The following is a 19,910-nucleotide window of genomic DNA, read 5'->3' as shown; positions in this document are numbered from 1 at the left end:
CAGGGGGTCAATTTGAAAGAATGATGCTATGCCAGTTCCACGCCACCCTCTTGTTGAGCATGAGGATAAGCTTATTTATCAAAAAAGTCAGTTTATATTAAGCAATGATGATACTTAGTGTGCTTAAAGTTTCGCTAGATAGTTCCCTAAGGGCAGACACATACTCAGGACACGTTGCTAACACCTTCTGATTCCCTCTCATCGCCACATTTTTAGCTGTTAGCTGGTATTTGAGCCAAGGTGGTACAGATATTTGTGAGGTACTTCTGCCCAAGAGCGCATCAGCAGTATATTTGACCAAAAAAAAAAAGGCAATTGAGGGGGCATCCGGGTGGCGTGGCGGTCTATTCCGTTGCCCACCAACACGGGGCTCGCCGGTTCGAATCCCCCGTGTTACCTCCGGCTTGGTCGGGCGTCCCTACAGACACAATTGGCCGTGTCTGCGAGTGGGAAGCTGGATGTGGGTATGTGTCCTGGTCGCTGCACTAGCGCCTCCTCTGGTCGGCCGGGGCGCCTGTTTGGGGGGGGGGACTGGGGGGAATAGTGTGATCCTCCCACGTTCTACGTCCCCCTGGCGAAACTCCTCACTGTCAGGTGAAAAGAAGCGGCTGGTGACTCCACATGTATCGGAGGAGGCATGTGGTAGTCTGCAGCCCTCCCCGGATCGGCAGAGGGGGTTGGAGCAGTGACCGGGACAGCTCGGAAGAGTGCTTTCTTCCCTACCCAATGAAGGCATTTTACATCTGAAACTCACTTTTACTTGTACAAGTACTTATTAACTAGAGATGCTGAACATAACTTTTTTTCAGCCATATTAGGTAGGTTCAAGATCAGGGGCTTGAAAGTAGCGGCACATCCAGCGCTACTCATCCTGTTTAACTTGGCTTGCTAATGTGTGTTTGCTTTCATGTCTAAACAAAGCTAATCGACAAAGCCCCCAAGAGCTTGTCCAGCTTCCTCTCTGCATCATTACCGAGGACACGTATTTGCTTTACACCGGTCTTTGTGCAGGACTTGGTGGAGTACTACAAGCAACACTCTCTGAGGGAAGGCTTCCGAAGTCTTGACACCACTTTGCAGGTGCCTTACAGGGAGCCGGCTAACGGCAACATGATGCCCAGGGCCATTACCAAGGCAGGCAGTGGTGAGTGTGCCTCACACACACACACACACACACACACACACACACACACACACACACACACACACACATCCTGGTTCCCCGAGACTCCCTTTTTCTTTGACAGGTGAAAACACCCTCGCTTTAGACCACACTTGGGTCAAATAGCGGATCCAAATAAGTCGTAGTGCTTGCTTTAAAAGCCCACTTGCTCAGATTGGCAGTGGTTGGTGGGACAGAGTCGGGTAACTTTTCGGTCATGCGGAAGTTTACCATATCCACCTTCACATACTTTCCTGTGAGTGTGTAGGCCTTCCAGTGCTAATTGTATGTTCCTGCATGGCAAACCCTGCACATCTGGCTCCTAGATATGCTGAAGCAAAGCATTTATGAGTGCTAATGGACACAGGTTTGTTTTAGATGATCATTGAGACAAACTTGCATAATTTCGACACATAGATTACAGATGATAATAGTAATAATAATGATAATAATAGATAGTAACATGGTGGCACGGTGGTTAGCGTGGTCGCCTCACAGCAAGAAGGTCCTGGGCTCGAGCACCGGGGTAGTCCAACCTTGGTGGTCATCCCGGGTCGTCCTCTGTGTGGAGTTTGCATGTTCTCCCCGTGTCTGCATGGGTTTCCTCCAGGTGCTCCGGTTTCCTACCACAGTCCAAAGACATGTAGGTCAGGTGAATCAGCCGTACTAAATTGTCCCTAGGTGTGAATGTGTCGGCCCTGTGATGGCCTGGCGGCCTGTCCAGGATGTCTCCCTGCCTTGCCGCCCAATGACTGCTGGGATAGGCTCGAGCGTCCCCGCGACCCTGAGAGCAGGATAAGCGGTTTGGATAATGGATGGATGGATGGATAGATAGTAATAATAACAGTCACTTTCCCAAAACCACTTTGGAATTAGTTATCATGATCGAGCTTCGTATGTATTCAAAATCAGTTTACAGACCATTCAGTCGCTCACATTCACTACAACCATCCAGTATTTTGCATACTTTGATAAGGATTTACAGTAAGCTGCCATCATTCAGCTAAAGACCTGGCTGTAGAGTTTGGACAACTCATTTCTTTGACCAAAGCTGCAGACTGAAACATGGTACCAAGGTAATCTCACAAAGGCAATAAAAAAATTCAACTCTAATGAGATATTCGCTGGATTCAGTATCTCGCTCACAATAGTGTGTAATTACAGCCTAGCTATACCTTTACCTCAAAGAAGTGAAGCACAGAAATGTCTCATCATATATTAGGAAATCATGCTGACAATGCATTTGCTTGGGAAACAGAAACTCAAGTTTTCTTTCTCTGGCGTGTTAAGCATGCTAAAAATATTTAGCACAGCGTAATAAGCTAACGCTAGTCCCCTTGGAACAATGCTGTGTGGTAAGCAGCTGCAAGCCGCAAGCCCCCCACCCCCCGGTGACAAGGCTTGTGAATTTTGTAAAGTTGATCCTCTTCTTCTATTTACATAATCACGACACATCTCTGCTGGCATGTTTAATGGTATTTATATTAAAATATACGCCAGACTTTTGTCTCCTTGAGATGCAGAATCCAGACCTTGGCAGTGCAGTATCTGCATATAAATCTTGGAGTGGCAGATGGATGGGGTTCACCAAAGCCAGGGTTTTGACTTAGATGCACTTGACTAGCTGCGACCCCAGAAAAAGGAATGGAATTAAACATAAATGAATAGATGTAGGTACTTTCTGCATCCTGTGTTTATCTGACAGCAATGTACACGTTAATTATACCTATCAACCCCTCCACGCCTTCGACAGATAGTTTTAACGAGTCATATCATGGGTGGCATGGTGGCGCAGTGGTTAGCGCTGTCACCTCACAGCAGGAAGGGCCTGGGTTCGAACCCCGGGCTTGTCCGGCCTTGGGGGTCATCTCAGGTTGTCCTCTGTGTGGAGTTTGCATGTTCTCCCCGTGTCTGCGGCAGGTTTTCTCCGGGTGCCCCGGTTTCCCCCACCATCAAAAAGACATGCATGTTGGGGTTAATACTCCTGTCTGTGCCCCTGGCCAAGGCATGGCGAGACGAACTGGAGTTGGTCCCCGGGTGCTGCACGGCGGCCGCCCACTGCTCCTAGCTACACAGCTAGGATGGGTTCAGTGCAGAGCGTAATTCCCTACGGGGATCAATAAAGTATATCAAAATCAAAATTTAAAAAATATCAGTCATTAGCTATCAGTCAGCTACCATACAGTACTGTAAGTGTCTGTTTTGTGCACATATATATGCTTACGGTGTATGCCATCACCTAGTGGGACACAGAATTTGTATTGCAGATTTCAGATTTGGTCCTGACCCTGAGTTGGCCTGGTCCAGGACGCCTTTTTTCCTTCCATCCAAACTATGCTGGGATAGGTTCTGGCCCCCATGGCCCTGCGAGGGTGTAAGACTATAACAGAGATGGATTAAGGGAGTCATTCTCATACTTGAACTACAGTAGGACTTTCCGCTTTGTTCTTTAAGCCCAAAGACCCTGTTTAGTATTGCTAATGTACCGTATCGTCAGTACCACCGGCAGTACCGGGTCTCGCCTCGAATTTCAGTCTGGGAGATGTAAAAAGCCAAGCCGGCCTAATTAAATGCATTGTTCTGCCCAAGCTCAACCTTGCCAGCCACAAGTCCCTCACCACCGGCCCTTAAACACACACAACACACACACACACGCACCAGCTCGCCCTGAGGGAGAGAGGAGGAGGAGGAGGAGGGACTCACAGAAGCAGGAGTTAAGAGGAAGCAGCAGGGCAGGAGTGGAGAAGGGGGGGTTACAGAGGGTTAGATGGAGAAGGGTAGACAAGAGCAAGAGAGGTGGAGGAGAGAGTCGAGGTGCAAGGGAGAGAGCGAGAGAGAGAGAAAGAATGAGGCGATTGTGAAGTGAAAATGAGGATGAGGGCAATGGAAAGAGCGATGTAGAGACAGGGGAGGGGAGAACAGGAGTGAGAGGTGGGGTGAGGTAGATAGGTGGGCGTGAGAGAGAGAGAGAAGACAGAAGGGAGATGGGTTGGCGGAGAGAGAGAGGTGGGGGGGAGGTGTGTCAGAGAGAGAATGAAGGTGGAGGCAGGAAAAAGGAATATACTGTAGGAGAAGGGGGAGGTGAGAGACAGAGAAAAAGAGGGAGCGGGGGGGGGGCAAGCAAGAGAACAAAACAAGGAGCGACGGAGCCAGAGAGAGAAATACAGGGAAGCGGAGAGCGGGGCCGGGAGCAGAGCGGTCCCAGTTAGGGCCTCGTGCCCCAGGCAAGTGCCGCTCCCGTCGTCACAGTCCGCGAGCCGCTCCGCTCGGGGATGGCGTCACAATTTTCCTGACAGGACATGACATTTCACTCGGCCCGGCAGCGGGGGAGAACTGTGTGACAGCTGCCTACCGAGAGACACCCGGGGGAAACCCGAGTCCAACAGAGGGGCTGTTCCTGTTTCCACCAAACTGTGTGTGTGTGTGTGTGGGGGGGGGGGGGGGGTTCCAAATGCGATCTGATGTGTAAGAGCAGAGCCCAGCTGGAGGTAAACTGTCGCAACTTTTGAGGGAGATTTGTTATAAACAACCGCAAAGCCGCCACAGATGGTGGAACAAGCTCAAAGTTAGCCCTCTGTGTCTGTTCAGATCTGAGTTCTGCAGCGTCCCCGTCCCTCCGTCTTGTTTGGCAGCGGTGTTCGGTCCCCGTAGAGCACCCGGCTTCAAACAGGCTCGGCGAGAGGTGTGTTTGTGCTTCGCCGCCATTCAGCGTGCTTCCTTCAATGACAAAAAAAAAAAGCCTTGACAGAACCGCAGTTCCCTCGGTGCATTCTGGGATAAACTTTTATTGTCTCAAGTCCTCCGCCCCCGTGGGCTCAGACATGGTGTGGGCACCCCACTCTCTGTCGGGTAAACAGCCTCCACAGAAAGACGGATGTCATGCCAGCGAACCAGAATGTGGTTCGTTTCTCTGAAAAGACGACACACTGTGAGGGGGGGGGGGAAGCCAAAAAGAAAAGAAAAAGCCAAATGGAGCACCGCGCAAATAACGCCCAGCAGCAGAATTGTGCAGAAGCAAACACAGACTTTCTTCACCTGGAAAGCCAGACTCATCTCCCTAAATTAGACATGACTTTGTGTGTTTGTGTATGTTATGTGCGTTAAACCACACATTGCATGTGTGTAGGACATCTGGGTATGAATATAAATCTATGATATATGTGCTTTTGTACTGGTGTGCATGTGTCATGTGTGTCAATGTGTGTGTGTGTGTGTTTGTAATACACACATCTATTATGTATTAAACATGTAATAAATACACCCACATACATAAACATATATATACTATAAGTGTAATGACCACGGATGAATAGACTCGCTAGCCCTTGGCTAACGGGTCAGACCCTTTAGTTGACTGGTTAACGTAGTTGCCCGTGGTGCGGGAGACCCGGGTTTGCGTCCCGGCTGTGGCGGTTCCCGGGCTGCCCCCTGAATTCGCTGCATTGGTGTCAGAAGTGGGATGGTGAGACCGTGAGGCCATCGGAAGCGTGTGTGCCCAGAGACGTGAGGGAATTGATATGCTGAAGCGTGGGGACACGCTTCCCAAAGGAGGGGGGGGGGGGTAGTGTAACAATCATGGATAAGTAGACTCGCTAGCCCTTGGCTTAACGGGTCGGACCCATTAGTCGACTGGCTAACGTTGTCGTCTGTGGTGCGGGAGATCCGGGTTCGCATCCTGGCTGCAGCGGTTCCCGGGCTTATATATATATATAAGATAGATGTAGGAAAAAAAACTTTTAATACATAGTAGTACAAGCTTGTTTTGTGTGTCGTGTACTCATCAGCTGCCAATATGATTCCACAAAGAAGAACACACAGTATATCACTATGTAACACTATATATATATATATATATATATATGTGTGTGTATGTGTATAATGAATATATGTATTTTTACATGAATGTGAGCACTCTTGTCAGTAAAGCAGTTGAGACATATTGGCCCGCATCTAGTAATCCCTGTGGAGGGCAGGGGAAGGCTGAGGCCATATTGCAGCGGTGACAGGAGGTAGTTTAACCAGTGTGGCGGTCTGCTGGCTCAGATGGGCTTTCGGACAGGAGCACAAGTCGCCAGCTCTGCGAAGAGGAATCACAGCTGTTGCTTCAACAGGGTGGAGCATCGCAGACGGCCTCACGCTGCTGCTGTGACTCAGCCAAAGGTCTTAGCTGGTCTGAGGCTCAGAAAGTCGTGGCCAAATACAGCATGGCGGTGAAGTCACTCCGCCTCTAACCACACATGTGCCCACTCTGGCTGAGGATCAACCTGCCAGAGCCATCTCTCCAGGTCTCTCTCGCTCTACACTCGCTACTCGTCCCTCTTTTTCCTCCCAGTTACGGATACACAAGCTGACTGGGCTGTCAGCTTGAAAAAGACACAATGTTTTGATGTTACATCGCTTAAGGAGATACATAATTCTAATTAGACTGGGGAGGCTGGTCTACACAGAGGTGAATATAAGCAAGCATGTATTTCTGTATGTCTGACCTGACACGGTGACAACATAGCATATTAACCCAGTGCCTCTCGTTATGGCTTAATTAAACCAGAATTTACTCTGACACTAATGCCGGGGTGAATGTGTGTCTTCTGCATTTGGCTTGCAACGGTGGTTCAACGTTATATGTCTGGAGGGTCTCAGACACAATCCCTGCAGATTCCCGTGTTCAAACCACCAACGGCAATTTGTCTTGTTGAAGTTCCCTGGAGCGTTGGGTTTTCAAACAGCCGGTCCTCCGGGACCACCGGTGTGCTGCTGGTTATCTATTCTGTCTGTGTCAGTTCATTACATTCGCCTGTTGTTCCAGGTCTAAAAAACAAAAACCCCTTTCATTACTGGCTAAAAAACCTGATACAGTAGGTGAATCCAATACACTGATGAGCCAAAACATTATGACACTCACAGGTGAATCGAGTAACGTTGATCATCTCCAAACAAGGGTGTATGTCAAGGTCTGGGTAGACTAGATGGTAGGCGAACAATCAGTTCTTGTAGTCAACGTGTTGGATGCAGGATAGACGGGCAGGACTAAAGACCTGAGCGACTTTGAAAAGGGCCAGATTGTTGTGGCCAGACGACTGGGTCTGAGGATCTCTGAAATGGCAAGGCTTTTGGGGTGCCTCCCGGTCAGCAGCGGTGAGTACCTACTGACAGTGGTCCGGGGGGGGGGGGGGCAAACCACAAACCAGTGACAGGGTGTTGGGCGCCCAAGGCTCAGCGACGCACAAAGGTAACGAAGGCTATCCCATCTGGTCCAAACCCACAGAAGGTCTACTGTGGCACAAGTCACAGAGAACTTTGACGAAGGTTACGGGAGGAATGTGTCACAACACACAGTGCATCACACCCTGCTCTGTATGGGGCTGCGTAGCCGCACACCGGTCAGAGTGCCCATAATGACCCCTGTCTACCAGCGAAAGTGCCTACAATGGGCACGTGAGCCTTGGAGCTGGACCTTGGAGCAGTGGAAGAAGGTCACCTGGTCCGACGAGTCCCGTTTACTTTTAGATGGCCGTGTACGTGTGCGCCGTTTACCTGGGGGAAGTGATTGCACCAGGATGCACTGTGGGAAGACGACAAGCCGGTGAAAGGGACTGTGATGCTCTGGGCAATGGTCCTCTGGGAAACCCTGGGTCCGGCCATTCATGTGGACATAAGCATCATTGTAGACGGCAGCGGCCTCTTTCAGCAGGATCATGCGCCCTGCCACACTGCACACATTGGTTCGAGCAACACGATGACGTGTTCACGGTGTTGCCCTGGCCTCCAGATTCTCCAGATCTCGATCCGATTGAGCGTCTGTGGGATGTGCTGGACCGACAAGTCCGATCCACGGCAGCTCCACCTCGCAACTTACAGGACTCGAAGGACACCACAGGACACCTTCAGGGGTCTTGTAGAGTCCACGCCTCGGCGGGTCGGCGCTGTTTCGGCGGCACACGGAGGACCAGCAGGAATATGAGGCAGGTGGTCGTAATGTTTTGTCTCATCAGTGTGTAAAACCGAGCAGTTAGGTAACAAGCGGTACCGGGGGGTCACCAAGTGGTCTAACAGCCACCCTCTGAGCCAAATGCTGAGCAGCTCTCCTCTGAATAAGAGCATCTGCTAAGTGCACAAATGCTTGTAACAGCTTGGTGAAACACAAAATGTGTTCTGAGCATTTAATGTCTCTCTCACACTCTCCCTCATTCACACACAACACACACACATACGCCAGCACGCACACGCACACATCTCCCTGTGCTTTTTGCTCATTCTATGACTTTACTAACTTTTTCTCCCCCTCGCTTCCTTTCTCTAGCTGTCTGTCCGTCCGTCTGTGTCGGTCTGTCTCGCTGTCAGGCTTGTGTGTTTACTGTTTTTGTGTTCTCTCTTTGCTCCCACTACGGGCTGAAACCCCCATCGCTCGCCAACTTCCTCTGTAGTTCCTCCTAGCGGCTGCAGCTTTGTTCCACCCGCCTCCTCTCCTTTCTGGTCAGGTACAGGTACAGCTTCTCTACTTTTCTCTTTGTCCCCCCCACCACACACACACACACACACAGGCAGACACACTCTCTCTCTAGCTCTCTTTCTCTTTCATTTGGCCTTGGTGCCGTCTTTGCTTTACACCTACGTCTCCGGGTTTCTGCAGAGCTCTCATATTTCCTTTCTCCGCCACTACATTGTCAAATGCTTGTGTGTGTGTGTGTGTGTGTGTGTGTGTGTCTGTGAAATTGCACGTTTACATGCATGTTTGCGTATTGCTCTGTGTTTGTGCATGAGCACATAAATCCATGCAACAACAATTCGCTTTTGTCCACCGAGTAGATGTGCACATACACAGAACCAGAGTCAATTGTTCTTCATATACATGTACGGCGGGTGGAGTTTGGTGTGGGGGCATTGATTGGAAGGTGGAGGAGGCTGCAGACCGAACACCTCCCGGGCACAGTGCATGTGGAAAGCAGAATTCACTGTGTGTCAGACTGGGGCTCAGCACTCCTGTTAGGGCAAAAACCTATTTGGGCTTTAGGAGGAACCTGAAGACTACATTTGTGTTATGGCTTAGTGAATATTAAACCACACACGGCTCTCCAGAGCTCACGCCCTTCTTTAGCATGTGCAGACCTGCTACGGATCGCATTAAATGCATTAAAGAATACGTAAGAAATATTTACAACACCACAAGTAAGCAAGAAGAAAGTAATGTTCACATGGGCCTAACTGAAGGTTCATTGACCCAGTTGATTAAAGGCTATGGATGCCCCCCCCCTTTTCTCTCCAATTGTATCCGGCCAATTACCCTACTCTTCCGAGCCACTTCTCCACCCACTCTGCCCATCTGGGGAGGGCTGCAGACTACCACATACCTCCTCCGATACATGTGGAGTCGCCAGCCGCTTCTTTTCCCCTGACAGTGAGGAGTTTCGCCAGGGGGACGTAGCGCGTGGGAGGATCACGCTGTTCCTCCTCCCCCCTAAACAGGCCCCCCCCCCGACCGACCGACCGACCGACCGAGCAGAGGAAGCACTAGTGCAGCGACCAGGACACATACCCACATCGGGCTTCCCACCCACAGACACGGCCGATTGTGTCTGTAGGGACGCCCGACCAAGCTAGAGTTAGCTTGGGGATTCGAACCAGCGATCCCCATGTTGGTAGGCAATGGACTAGACCGCTACGCTACCCGGACGCCCCAGCTATGGATGTCTTTAATGGGCAACACTAAACATGCAGGTGTTTGTGTGAGCATGTGTGTGTATGTGTCTGGAGTGCTGCAAGGAATTCTGGTGCCCGTAAAAAAATGTGACATTAGCCCCCTCTTACCCTCCTCACCCCAATCTAATATCACACTCTACCGCAATTATAATGCAGAGCGCCTTTCATATCTTTTGACCCCCCCCCTAAAACTAGTGACCCCCACAAGAATGGTACCCCAGTGTAAAGTATATGTGTGTGTGCGTGTGTGTACATCGTTTGCCTGTGTGCATGACTGGCTTCATACATGAGTATCTGTCATCCAGCTACCCAGCTGTTTCACCTGTACTTGCACAGATAGTGTAAACAATCCTATGCACATACAATCCTTGTCCCATGTTTGCATGAGATTTTTAGCCCCGGCCTGAATGTGTTTGCCAGGAAGGCCTCATGCGGAGCAGATCTGTGCCGTGATACGGCATAGTAACTAGGGCTGCACATACGGGCTTCATAATGTCGACACACAGGAAGGATGACCCCTGACCTTCTATCTCCCGCTTAGCATATGTTACATGCGTTTTACACCGACATCCATACAGATTACTCTGTACTCCCCTTTGATGTGGAAGTTTTTTCCGATCTTCTTCTTCTGCATTTTATAATCGGTGCTCAGTAGCAGATTAACAGTAACCCAAGACCGGCTCGATCTACTTTACAGGAGAGTGGTTTCACATCTGAATTATTGTAATCTGTCAGAACTGACCTTTTTGGCGTCTGAGTAGCGTAGCGGTCTATTCCGTTGCCTTCCGACACGGAGATCGGTGGTTCGAATCCCCGTGTTGCCTCCGGCTTGGTCAGGCGTTCCTACAGACACAGTTGGCGGTGTCTGCGGGTGGGAAGCCGGATGTGGGTATGGGTCCTGGTCGGTCGGGGCACCTGTTTGGGGGGGAGGGGGATCTTGGGGGAATAGCGTGATCCTTCCATGTGCTGCATCCCCCCTGGTGAAACTCCTCAATGTCAGGTGAAAAGAAGTGGCTGGCGACTACACATGTATCGGAGGAGGCATGTGGTAGTCTGTAGCCCTCCCCGGATTGGCAGAGGGGGTGGAACAGTGGCGACCGGGACGGCTCGGAAGAGTGGGGTAATTGGCCAAGTATAAATGGGAGAAAAAGGGGAACCCCCCCCCCCAAAAAAAGAAAAAGAATTGGCCATTTTACACCGTAACAGGTCACTCACTGTCTTAAACTTTATGCAGTTTCAGAACATGCGAGACTTAAATGTGTGCAGGAAGTTTGAGACGAAGCAGCTTGCTGGTTAATAAGTAGGCGGATAAACTTAAGTTTTGCAGAGTTTGCCTTAAACTTCTACCTCTGGTATTTATTTAGATGTTGTTATTTTGCTCTCCTGTCTCTTCTCCCAGTCTTTTCTCCTCGGGTGGTGGGCGTTGCGGTGGTGCGTTATGACTTCTGTCCCAGAGACACGCAGGAGCTGTCTCTGCTGGAGGGAGACGTAGTCAAGATCTACAACAAGATGTCCAACGGCTGGTGGAGGGGAGAGGTCAACGGCAGGGTAAGGTGTCCTTTTGAGCGTCAGGACGGCTTAGTGTTCAGCAAAGTCCCCTCCACTTTAAAGGGGGCTGTAGCGGACCCTGCACCCCATTTCAGAGGGTTAAAAGATTTCTCTTATGGAATAAAGATGAAGTATATCACTAAAAGAATATGGGTGGCGCAGTGGTTAGCGCGGTCACCTCACAGCAAGAAGGTCCTGGGTTCGAACCCCGGGGTAGTCCAACCTTGGGGGTCATCCTGAGTCGTCCTCTGTGTGGAGTTTGTTTCCTCCGGATGCTCCGGTTTCCTCCCACAGTCCAAAGACGTGCAGGTCAGGTAAATCGACCGTACAAAATTGTCCCTAGGTGTGAATGTGTCGGCCCTGTGGTGGACTGGCGGCCTGTACAGGGTGTCTCCCCGCCTGCCGCCCAATGACTGCTGGGATAGGCTCCAGCTTCCCGTGACCCTACATAGGATAAGCGGTTTGGATAATGGATGGATGGGACTAAAATAATATATGGTCAGCTGCAAATTTTGGATCAGTAACACCAAGACATATTTCTGTACATTTACTGCAATCATGTCCTGTGATGGACTGGTGGCCTGTCCAGGGTGTCTCCCCACCTGCCACCCAGTGACTGCTGGGATAGGCTCCAGCATCCTACAACCCCAATTGAGATAAGCGGCTTAGATAATGGAGTGGATGGATATTGCAATCATAGTGATGCTGATTGTGATCAGTGAAAAAGATTTTGCCAAACTATAATTTTAGAAATTAGTTTTGGTGTTTTGTCACTGATAAGTGACAAATGACCGTGATGGTAATGATACATTATTGACCATCATATGTCTATTCGCCACATATTTGTCCTACATATACCTATAGCAGTTCTTTCATGAATGTTTTACATAATGTGATTACTAGATCGCTGTGCCACAACACACTTCACGCTTCAGTGATTTTCTATATAGAGAATTCCCACCTTAAATATATATTATTATATAACCATGGTGGCCCAGTGGTTAGTACTGTTGCCTCACAGCAAGAAGATCCTGGGTTCGAACCCCAGGTCCTTTCTAGGTGGAGTTTGCATGTTCTCCCCATGTCTGCGTGGGTTTCCTCTTGGTGCTCCGGTTTCCTCCCACCATCAAATAGACATGCATGTAGGGCTAATACTCCTGTCTGCGCCCCTGAGCATGGCAATGGAAAGAACTGGAGTTGGTCCCCCAGTGGTGCAGCTGCTCACTGCTGCTATACAATAGGATGGCTTAAATGCAGAAGACATTCATTCTAACCTGTCCAATGACAAAAGAAAGCGTCTTTCTTCTTTGTTTTTACTTTAACGCTGTCACAGTTTTCTCTCATGTCCACGTGTCCCGTGTGAAAAACCCACCACAACAAATGTTGGCATGCAAAAATCTGCTCGACAAATAAAACGGATTCTGTTTCTGAATTAAGTTTCGCTTGATGAAGAAGAACATGCGAAAAGGTGTGTAGTAGCTGCTGAGGGCTAAGAAGTGAACCAAACTAAGTTTTCCTAAACAAATCACCTGGGGAACAGAGGCAGAATACTGTTAGTAGCTTAGTAAGCATGTGAACAACGTACGATGCTAGGGGAGGAACGAACACCGGTCCCTCCAGGCAGTATAGGAGCAGTCTATACCCAGGCAGAATGTGTTCTGATCCAGCTCACGTTCACCACACTGAGGAGGGGCTCCTACCCTCTGGTGGACGGCATCGGGTACCCCAGTGTAAACACAACCATGTTAAAAAACATTTGTGTTTACCTCAATTAAGATTTTAAACAATGTTGCTTGAGTTTGCCAAGTCGTGTAGTAGCTTTTTATGCAGACCTTTATGCGAGAGGTGTGTAATAGATTTGATATGATGCAAGGGGTTGTGCAATATGTCGCCTGTTCTCACTACCAGTTGTGTAATACGTGCAACACTGCATGTGTAATGTGTGGTTGTGATGCACTACATACAGTATGTGTTGATATGTTGTTATTATTATTTTAATCATTACTATCACGATGGATGTGCAGCACTCGAGTCCAAGACAGATTTCCTTACAGGGGCAATAAAGTATATCATATCATAGCAATATATCGCATCATATTGTATTGTATCAATTATCATATTGTATCACAAGACAAATTCCCTACAGGGGCAATAAAGTATATCATATCGTACCAATATATCGTATCATATTGTATCAATTATCGTATTGCATTGTATCAATTATCATATTGTAACAATATATCATATTGTATTGTATCAATTATTGTATTGTATCAATTATCATATTGTATCAGTGAACGATTTCATGGCGGCTGCATCTTTAAAGGAGTACATATAGATTAAGAGCAGTCCCTTCATTCTTGTGTAATTGATCTAATTCCTTAATGATGACTTTAAAAATACCAAAACTTTATTCATTCATTTATATCCTTTGCAACCACCTCTGCACAGTGTGTAGTTGTGTCGGTTGCTCTGTCAGTCGTCTGCAGCTCTCCTTGATGATTAAAGCAGATCTAAATGCTGTTTTGGGCAGTGTTAGGGGTACTGTCAGTGGACGTAGGATTTTTCCATGAAGGTTGATAGTCAACTTGTGGTCAGAAAACATATTGATAGATATGTGAACCTCTTCCTTAGCTTCGCATGTTACCACCAGTGTTGCAACTCTGTGCCTAGCGCATAACCAGTGTGACACATGAAATCAAAATGCATGCTCACAGTTTTCACTTTGGTTCACCCAATATTGTCAGATATTTTGCATGTTCTCTTTAGCTAACTGTCTCTCTGGTCCTCAGGTGGGCTGGTTCCCTTCTACCTACGTGGAAGAGGAGGACTGAGTCGGTTGGATGAGCCTCCACCCGTTTGGTCCCCGGTAAGCGACGAGTCGCTCTGTCTGCCCTGAGAGTCAGACCACTTTGATAAATCCCAGAAACTGGCAGGCAGGAGAGTCCTCAGCCCCCTCTGCTGCCCTTCGACAGACTTTCATAACAGCATGGATGTCAGATCACCGATTCCACGGGCGTCTCTCCGTCTCTTTCCTGTCTGTGCCCCTGTCTGCCCCTGCAGCCCACTGGGGACTGCGCAGGCCGTACCCAGATAACCCCGCTGCCACCTGGATCTGTTGCTCCAGTCTCAGAACCCCCACCCATCGCTGTCTCATGTTGGGCCCGGCCCGACGGATACATGAATATTTCAGGAGCATCTTGCTCTGCTTGCTGCGAGCCATTCCCAGCACAAAAGAGCAACTGGAAGTGAGGCTGAATCGCAGAGTGGTTTATCTGCCCCAACCTGAACACTGACCTTAAACCAAACACAAACCCGGTCACCTTGTCTTATTGTGGAGGACTCCTGTCGGTTTGGTGTCGATTTTGTCTGCCAGCCAGCACCGATGAGAGGAGATAAGGAGGAATTTGTCACCTAAATGAGAGCACAGGGTTGAACAGTGAAACTTTGCCTATTGTTCAAACACAATACACTATGTTTCGAGGACTATGCTATTGTCGGCTGTCAACAATGGGCTGTTGAGTGTGATGTTCTGTCATATTGACTGCTTCGGCATGTGTAATTTGATTATGCTTTTATCAGAGGCTGTTTTATTTTTTACATCCTTTTAGGCAGTGCTGAAAATTTATTGGCACCTTAATATGAAGGATTGATCGTTGACATGAACGAACGCATGTGATCTTTATTTATTTCTTTTTTTGGGGGGGATTTTCCTCCCTTTTTCTCCCCAATTGTTTCCGGCCGATCACCCCACTCATCTGAGCCATCCCGGTAGCTGCTCCACCCCCTCTGCCGATCCGGGGAGGGCTGCAGACTATCACATTGCCTCCTCTGATACATGTGGAGCCACCAGCTGCTTCTTTTCACCTGACAGTGAGGAGTTTTGCCAGGGGGGGACATAGTGCATGGAAGGATCACGCTACTCCCCCCAGTTCCCCCTCCCCCCTGAACAGGCACCCCGACCGATCAGAGGAGGGGCTAGTGCAGTGATCAGGACACATACCCACATCCGGCTTTCCATCCTCAGACACGGCCGATTGTGTCTGTAGGGATGCCCAATCAAGCCAGAGGTAACACGGGGACTCAAACCGGTGATTATTTCTATGAATATAGTAACTATTCAGTGAATTACGATGAATGTCCACTGGCTGTGTCGCGTGTGTGGTCCGTCCAGCTCGTGATCGCATCACATCCGAGTCACGGTTGTGATGTCCACCAGCAGTGTGGTGGACATGGCAGAGCAGCAGGGCTTTGGATCATTTGTAGTGTGTTGGTGTCACCCATTTAATTGACTGAAATTTTGTGTTAATGATTTAAAATTGTTTAGTCGTTTCTTCCTGACTGGTCAGTCCAGTTACCACAACAGGAGTTTCAGACAAATAAGAGCTTTACCTTTTTTTTTGTGGATCCCCCCCCTTTTCTCCCAAATTGTACCCGTCCAATTACCCCACTCTTCCAAGCTGTCCTGGTCACTGCTCCACCCCCTCTGCTGATCCAGGGAGGGTTGCAGACTACCACATGCCTCCTCCGATACGTATGGAGTCACCAGCCACTTCGTTTCACCTGACAGTGAAGAGTTTCACCAGTTTCACCATAGCACACGGGAGGATCACACCATTCCCCAGTTCCCCCTCCCTCCTGAACAGGCGCCCCGACTGACCAGAGGAGGCGCTAGTGCAGCGACCAGGACACATACCCACATCCGGGTTCCCAAACTCAGACACACGTGTCTGTAGGGATGCCCAACCAAGCCAGAAGTAACACAGGGATTCGAACCGGCGATTACTGTGTTGGTAGGCAACGGAATAGACCACTACGCTACCCGGACGCCCTCTTTTGTTGTTGTTTCTTGCCGACTGGTCAGTCCAGTTACCACGAGAGCCGTTTCAGACAAACAAGATCTTTACCCTTTGAATGAAAGGGGAGGAGATGCCGGCCACAGAAACTACTGTCTAAGTTACTGTAGTCACTTTAGCCTGCAGTTTTATCACATATCTAGAGAAAATTACTGTGAAATAATTGTGTAGCACTGGTCACAAAGCACGATTCAGGACTGCAGCCTTCATAATTACATTTTCAGTGTTCAATAATGAAAAGCATTTGTTTTGACTTGTGCATGTTTGTTCGGTATATTTGTTGCCAGTCACTTAAAGTCCAAGCTACTACAGTAGCTCCAGTGATGGTGAGCTCTTATTTATTTTGTCGGGGTTTTTTTTCCTCCCCTCCACTATTGCTGGTTTCAAAATGCAGTTTATATTAATAATACATCTTTTATACCAAACCACTTGAACTGCATCTGAATCAGCAGTAGGAAAAGGTGGTGGTAGGACTGAGGTTAATCGCCATTCCCCTGCTGCTCCATGCAGGGCTGTTGCGGCGCTGCAGTCCAGCCCCCTTTCCGCTTCCGCACCGACTGCCGCCGCGTGCGCCGCCGCGCGCTTGTCTACCTCGAGGAGGAAACGTGCGTCGTTTACCACAGGTCACACCTGAGAGGACGGCGCTGACGTGGCCTGTGACGTCACGGCAGAAGAGGGTGAACGTCTGCTAGCTTGTGGAGACTGCAACCCGTGCGATGCCGCGGGAGCAGATCGGGCTGCGACCCAATAAAAGGTTGCGGTGTCGGTAAATAAATGGTGCTGCATAGCTTTCCGCCGTAGACGGAGCCGATAAGGCTGAAAACAAGCGAGGCTGCAGAGAAAGCCAGGGAAGAGGGTCGTATAATGTGTATATGGTAGTCATTTGTTCTGGGAAACGGACATTTTGACCCACCTGTTGTATTCATGTTCATGTAAAATGTGTTTATAACGTGCGCGAGTGTGTTTTGATGCCTCGCTCCAACTCTCGTGCAAGGCGGATGTCACCGCAGCCGGCGGACATTGCCGCGCTTGTTAAAATGGCCGTGTGTCGGCTCTGGCAGAGACGCTTCCGCCGGACGCTGACTTCACTCGTGTGAATTAGTAAAAGTGAAAATGAATACACCAAAGGAGTTACCCAACTGGAAGACAAAGGGGGTGTTGTGAGTCTGTGCATGTTTGTGTGAGTGCGTGCATGCATGTGTGCGTGTGTGTGTGGCTCTGTGTCGCGTGGCAGCCTATGCCCCCGTAAGACCCCCCCATGTGTTCGGCCGTTGGCCGTGTGGAAACCCGAGTGCTCCTTTATGTTCCGCTGGTTCGGGCGTTTTTGCTCATCTCTCCCATCGAAGAGCGCGTGACTCAGTGGTGACGTAAGACCTGCTCGCTGTACCGCGAGGTAGCGCAAGGAGGTGACCCCATGCCTTGCGCCCTTCGAGCGGTAACACCCCGCTGACCGGGGGTTAGACATCTAGTCTCAGAGTTTTTTTTTTATATTTCCATCGGCTGTGCATCCCCCCCCCCCCGCCTCATCTGGCCATTGTCAAATTTCAGGAATGGTGGGAATGCACTCCTCACTGAAACCAGCGTGGGATCGTAACAAGGCTAGATGGTCGCTCTCGAGGCGCCGGAGGACGGGCTGTCTCCTGCAGCGTGCGCGAGCGCCCGGGGACGGGGAACAGTGGCGCCCCCGAGGGGTGGCTAGGGGTGGCCACGGCCACCCTGATACTATCCCTGGACCCCCCGCTGCCCCCCTCCAGCCACGAGTCGCATATGACTGTGCATAATATGCTTCTATCTGGTATTTTATATTGGGTGCTGTTCATGGTGTGCCACCCCAAGATTTTCAGTGGCCCCGTTTGACCACCCCTATGAAAAACTTCTGGGGGCGCCACTGAAGGGGAAATAACCAATTTCGTGTGGAGAAACTTTTTTTTTTCAAAATGAGACTTCAACAACTGTAAAATTAAACCTGTGAAATGATTTGTAGTGCAATGCTTAGAATAATTAACTGTTAGGGTAAGTGTTGAACCAACACAGGTTCATATTAACGGTAGAATAATGGAAAAATAATTCCGTTACCTTATTAATAATTCCTGCTTGTCAGTTTTTGGTCTGAAATGTCAGGGGGTGGGGTGGGGGGGGTGCCAGGCGCCCGTACCGCTGCTATTCATTTCCAGCGTCTTGATAAGCGGGCGGAGGGGAATTCCTCATTAACTATTTGCATATTATCAAGTCGCGTTGTCCATCACTTTATGTCGTTTGCACGAGGGCAGAAACCGTCGCACGCGTCACACCCGGGTGAGCCGAGCCTCTGGCCTTCCAGCATGCAGGCGTCACTCCCGCCATCATCTCCGCGGCCGTGGCCTTTCCAGCGGGCCCTGCGTTTCTCTGATTGTCTCCTCCTCGTCCTCCGTTCTCGTTATCGGAGCTCTGCTCCGCACGTCATGTTTGGTTTTTCTATGGTTTTGTACACTTTAATTAAATTGTTTGTATTGTTGTGCAATGCTGGACTCGGATGAATTGTGTTGTTGAATACGGGATTACACTTGCACGTGACGGCCGAGCTTTTTCTTTCTCTCTCTCGCGCCCGCTGTCACAGAGCGCCTCTAATGGGCAAACCCAGCAGAGGGAGGGAGGGAGGGCCGCGCTCAGGGAGTCCTCCCGGCACCAGGGAGCGGAGAGAACAGCTCCTCCTAATGCGCTCCCTCCTCTTCTTAATATGCCCGCTCCTCTTTCAGCCGACATGAAAGGCGGCGGCAGGGAGGTTGGCAAGCGGCCAGAGAGAGTTAGAGAAGAAGAGAAAAGGACGGAACAGGCGAGAGAGAAGAGAAAAGGAGAGAGCAAGATGGTCGGGAGAGAGAGGAGAAGAGAAAGGGAGAGAACAGAGGCGAGAGAGAAGAGAAAAGGAGAGAGCAAGATGGTCGGGAGAGAGAGTTAGAGAAGAAGAGAAAGGGAGAGAAAAGGAGAGAGCAAGATGTGGGGAGAGAGAGTTAGAGAAGAAGCAAAAGAAGAGAGTTAAAGGGGAGCAGAGGAGTGAAAGAAGAGAAAAGGAGAGAAAGAGGGTAGGGAGAGAGTTACAGCAGAAGGGCAAATGAGAGAAAGAGGGAAGGAGAGAGCAGGGGAGCGGTAGAGAAGAAGAGAAGGGGAGAGAAAGTTAAGAGAGGAGAGAGAAGAGAAAAGGAGAGAGCAAGAGAGTGGAGAGAGGGCCCGAGAGTAAATTGTACAAGGGTTTATGAAGTTTATGGAGCACAGAGAGAGAAAGGCTGGTCCGTGTCTGAGAGAGAGATGAAAAGATAGCTAGAGAGAGAGACACACGCACGCACGCACACACAAAGATATAGAGAGAGGGAGAGAGAAAAGGAAAGCATGCCTCATCTTCACCTGCTTCAATGATCTCCTTAACCCCTGGTCTTTACTAGTCAGCTCGTCTAGATCGCTACGTGCGGGTTAAACAGGGATTTAGCCAAAGCTGGCGCTGGCCTCAAAATGCGGAGAGCTTTCAGTTCCTCTCACAAGGCCTCGACTCTCCGAAAGACTTTGATCGATTTATATTCAGCCGGTGACTCGTGACCACAGTGCAGCCTTCACAAAATGACGAAACCTCATCTGTGAATTCTGCTGTTGCCTATTCAGACGGATAACATGGCGTT

At 49.5% G+C, this 19,910-nt stretch overlaps 1 protein-coding gene across 1 annotated transcript in view; it reads left to right on the top strand.

Annotated features, from left to right (window-relative positions):
- Positions 1 to 15,100, top strand: part of LOC130123717 (guanine nucleotide exchange factor VAV3-like) — a 79,524-nt gene extending 64,424 nt beyond the window's left edge. The window contains exons 25-29 of the mRNA XM_056292990.1: positions 1,012 to 1,105; positions 3,888 to 3,914; positions 7,067 to 7,075; positions 11,259 to 11,407; positions 14,200 to 15,100. Of these exons, the coding sequence (XP_056148965.1) occupies positions 1,012 to 1,105; positions 3,888 to 3,914; positions 7,067 to 7,075; positions 11,259 to 11,407; positions 14,200 to 14,241 (321 nt within the window). The 3' untranslated portion in view covers positions 14,242 to 15,100. The remainder of the gene's footprint in view (positions 1 to 1,011; positions 1,106 to 3,887; positions 3,915 to 7,066; positions 7,076 to 11,258; positions 11,408 to 14,199) is intronic.
- Positions 15,101 to 19,910: the final 4,810 nt, after the last annotated feature.

This window comes from Lampris incognitus, chromosome 14 (genome assembly GCF_029633865.1).
Source record: "Lampris incognitus isolate fLamInc1 chromosome 14, fLamInc1.hap2, whole genome shotgun sequence".
NCBI lineage: Eukaryota > Metazoa > Chordata > Actinopteri > Lampriformes > Lampridae > Lampris > Lampris incognitus.
This window is presented reverse-complemented; position numbering and strand designations above follow the sequence as displayed.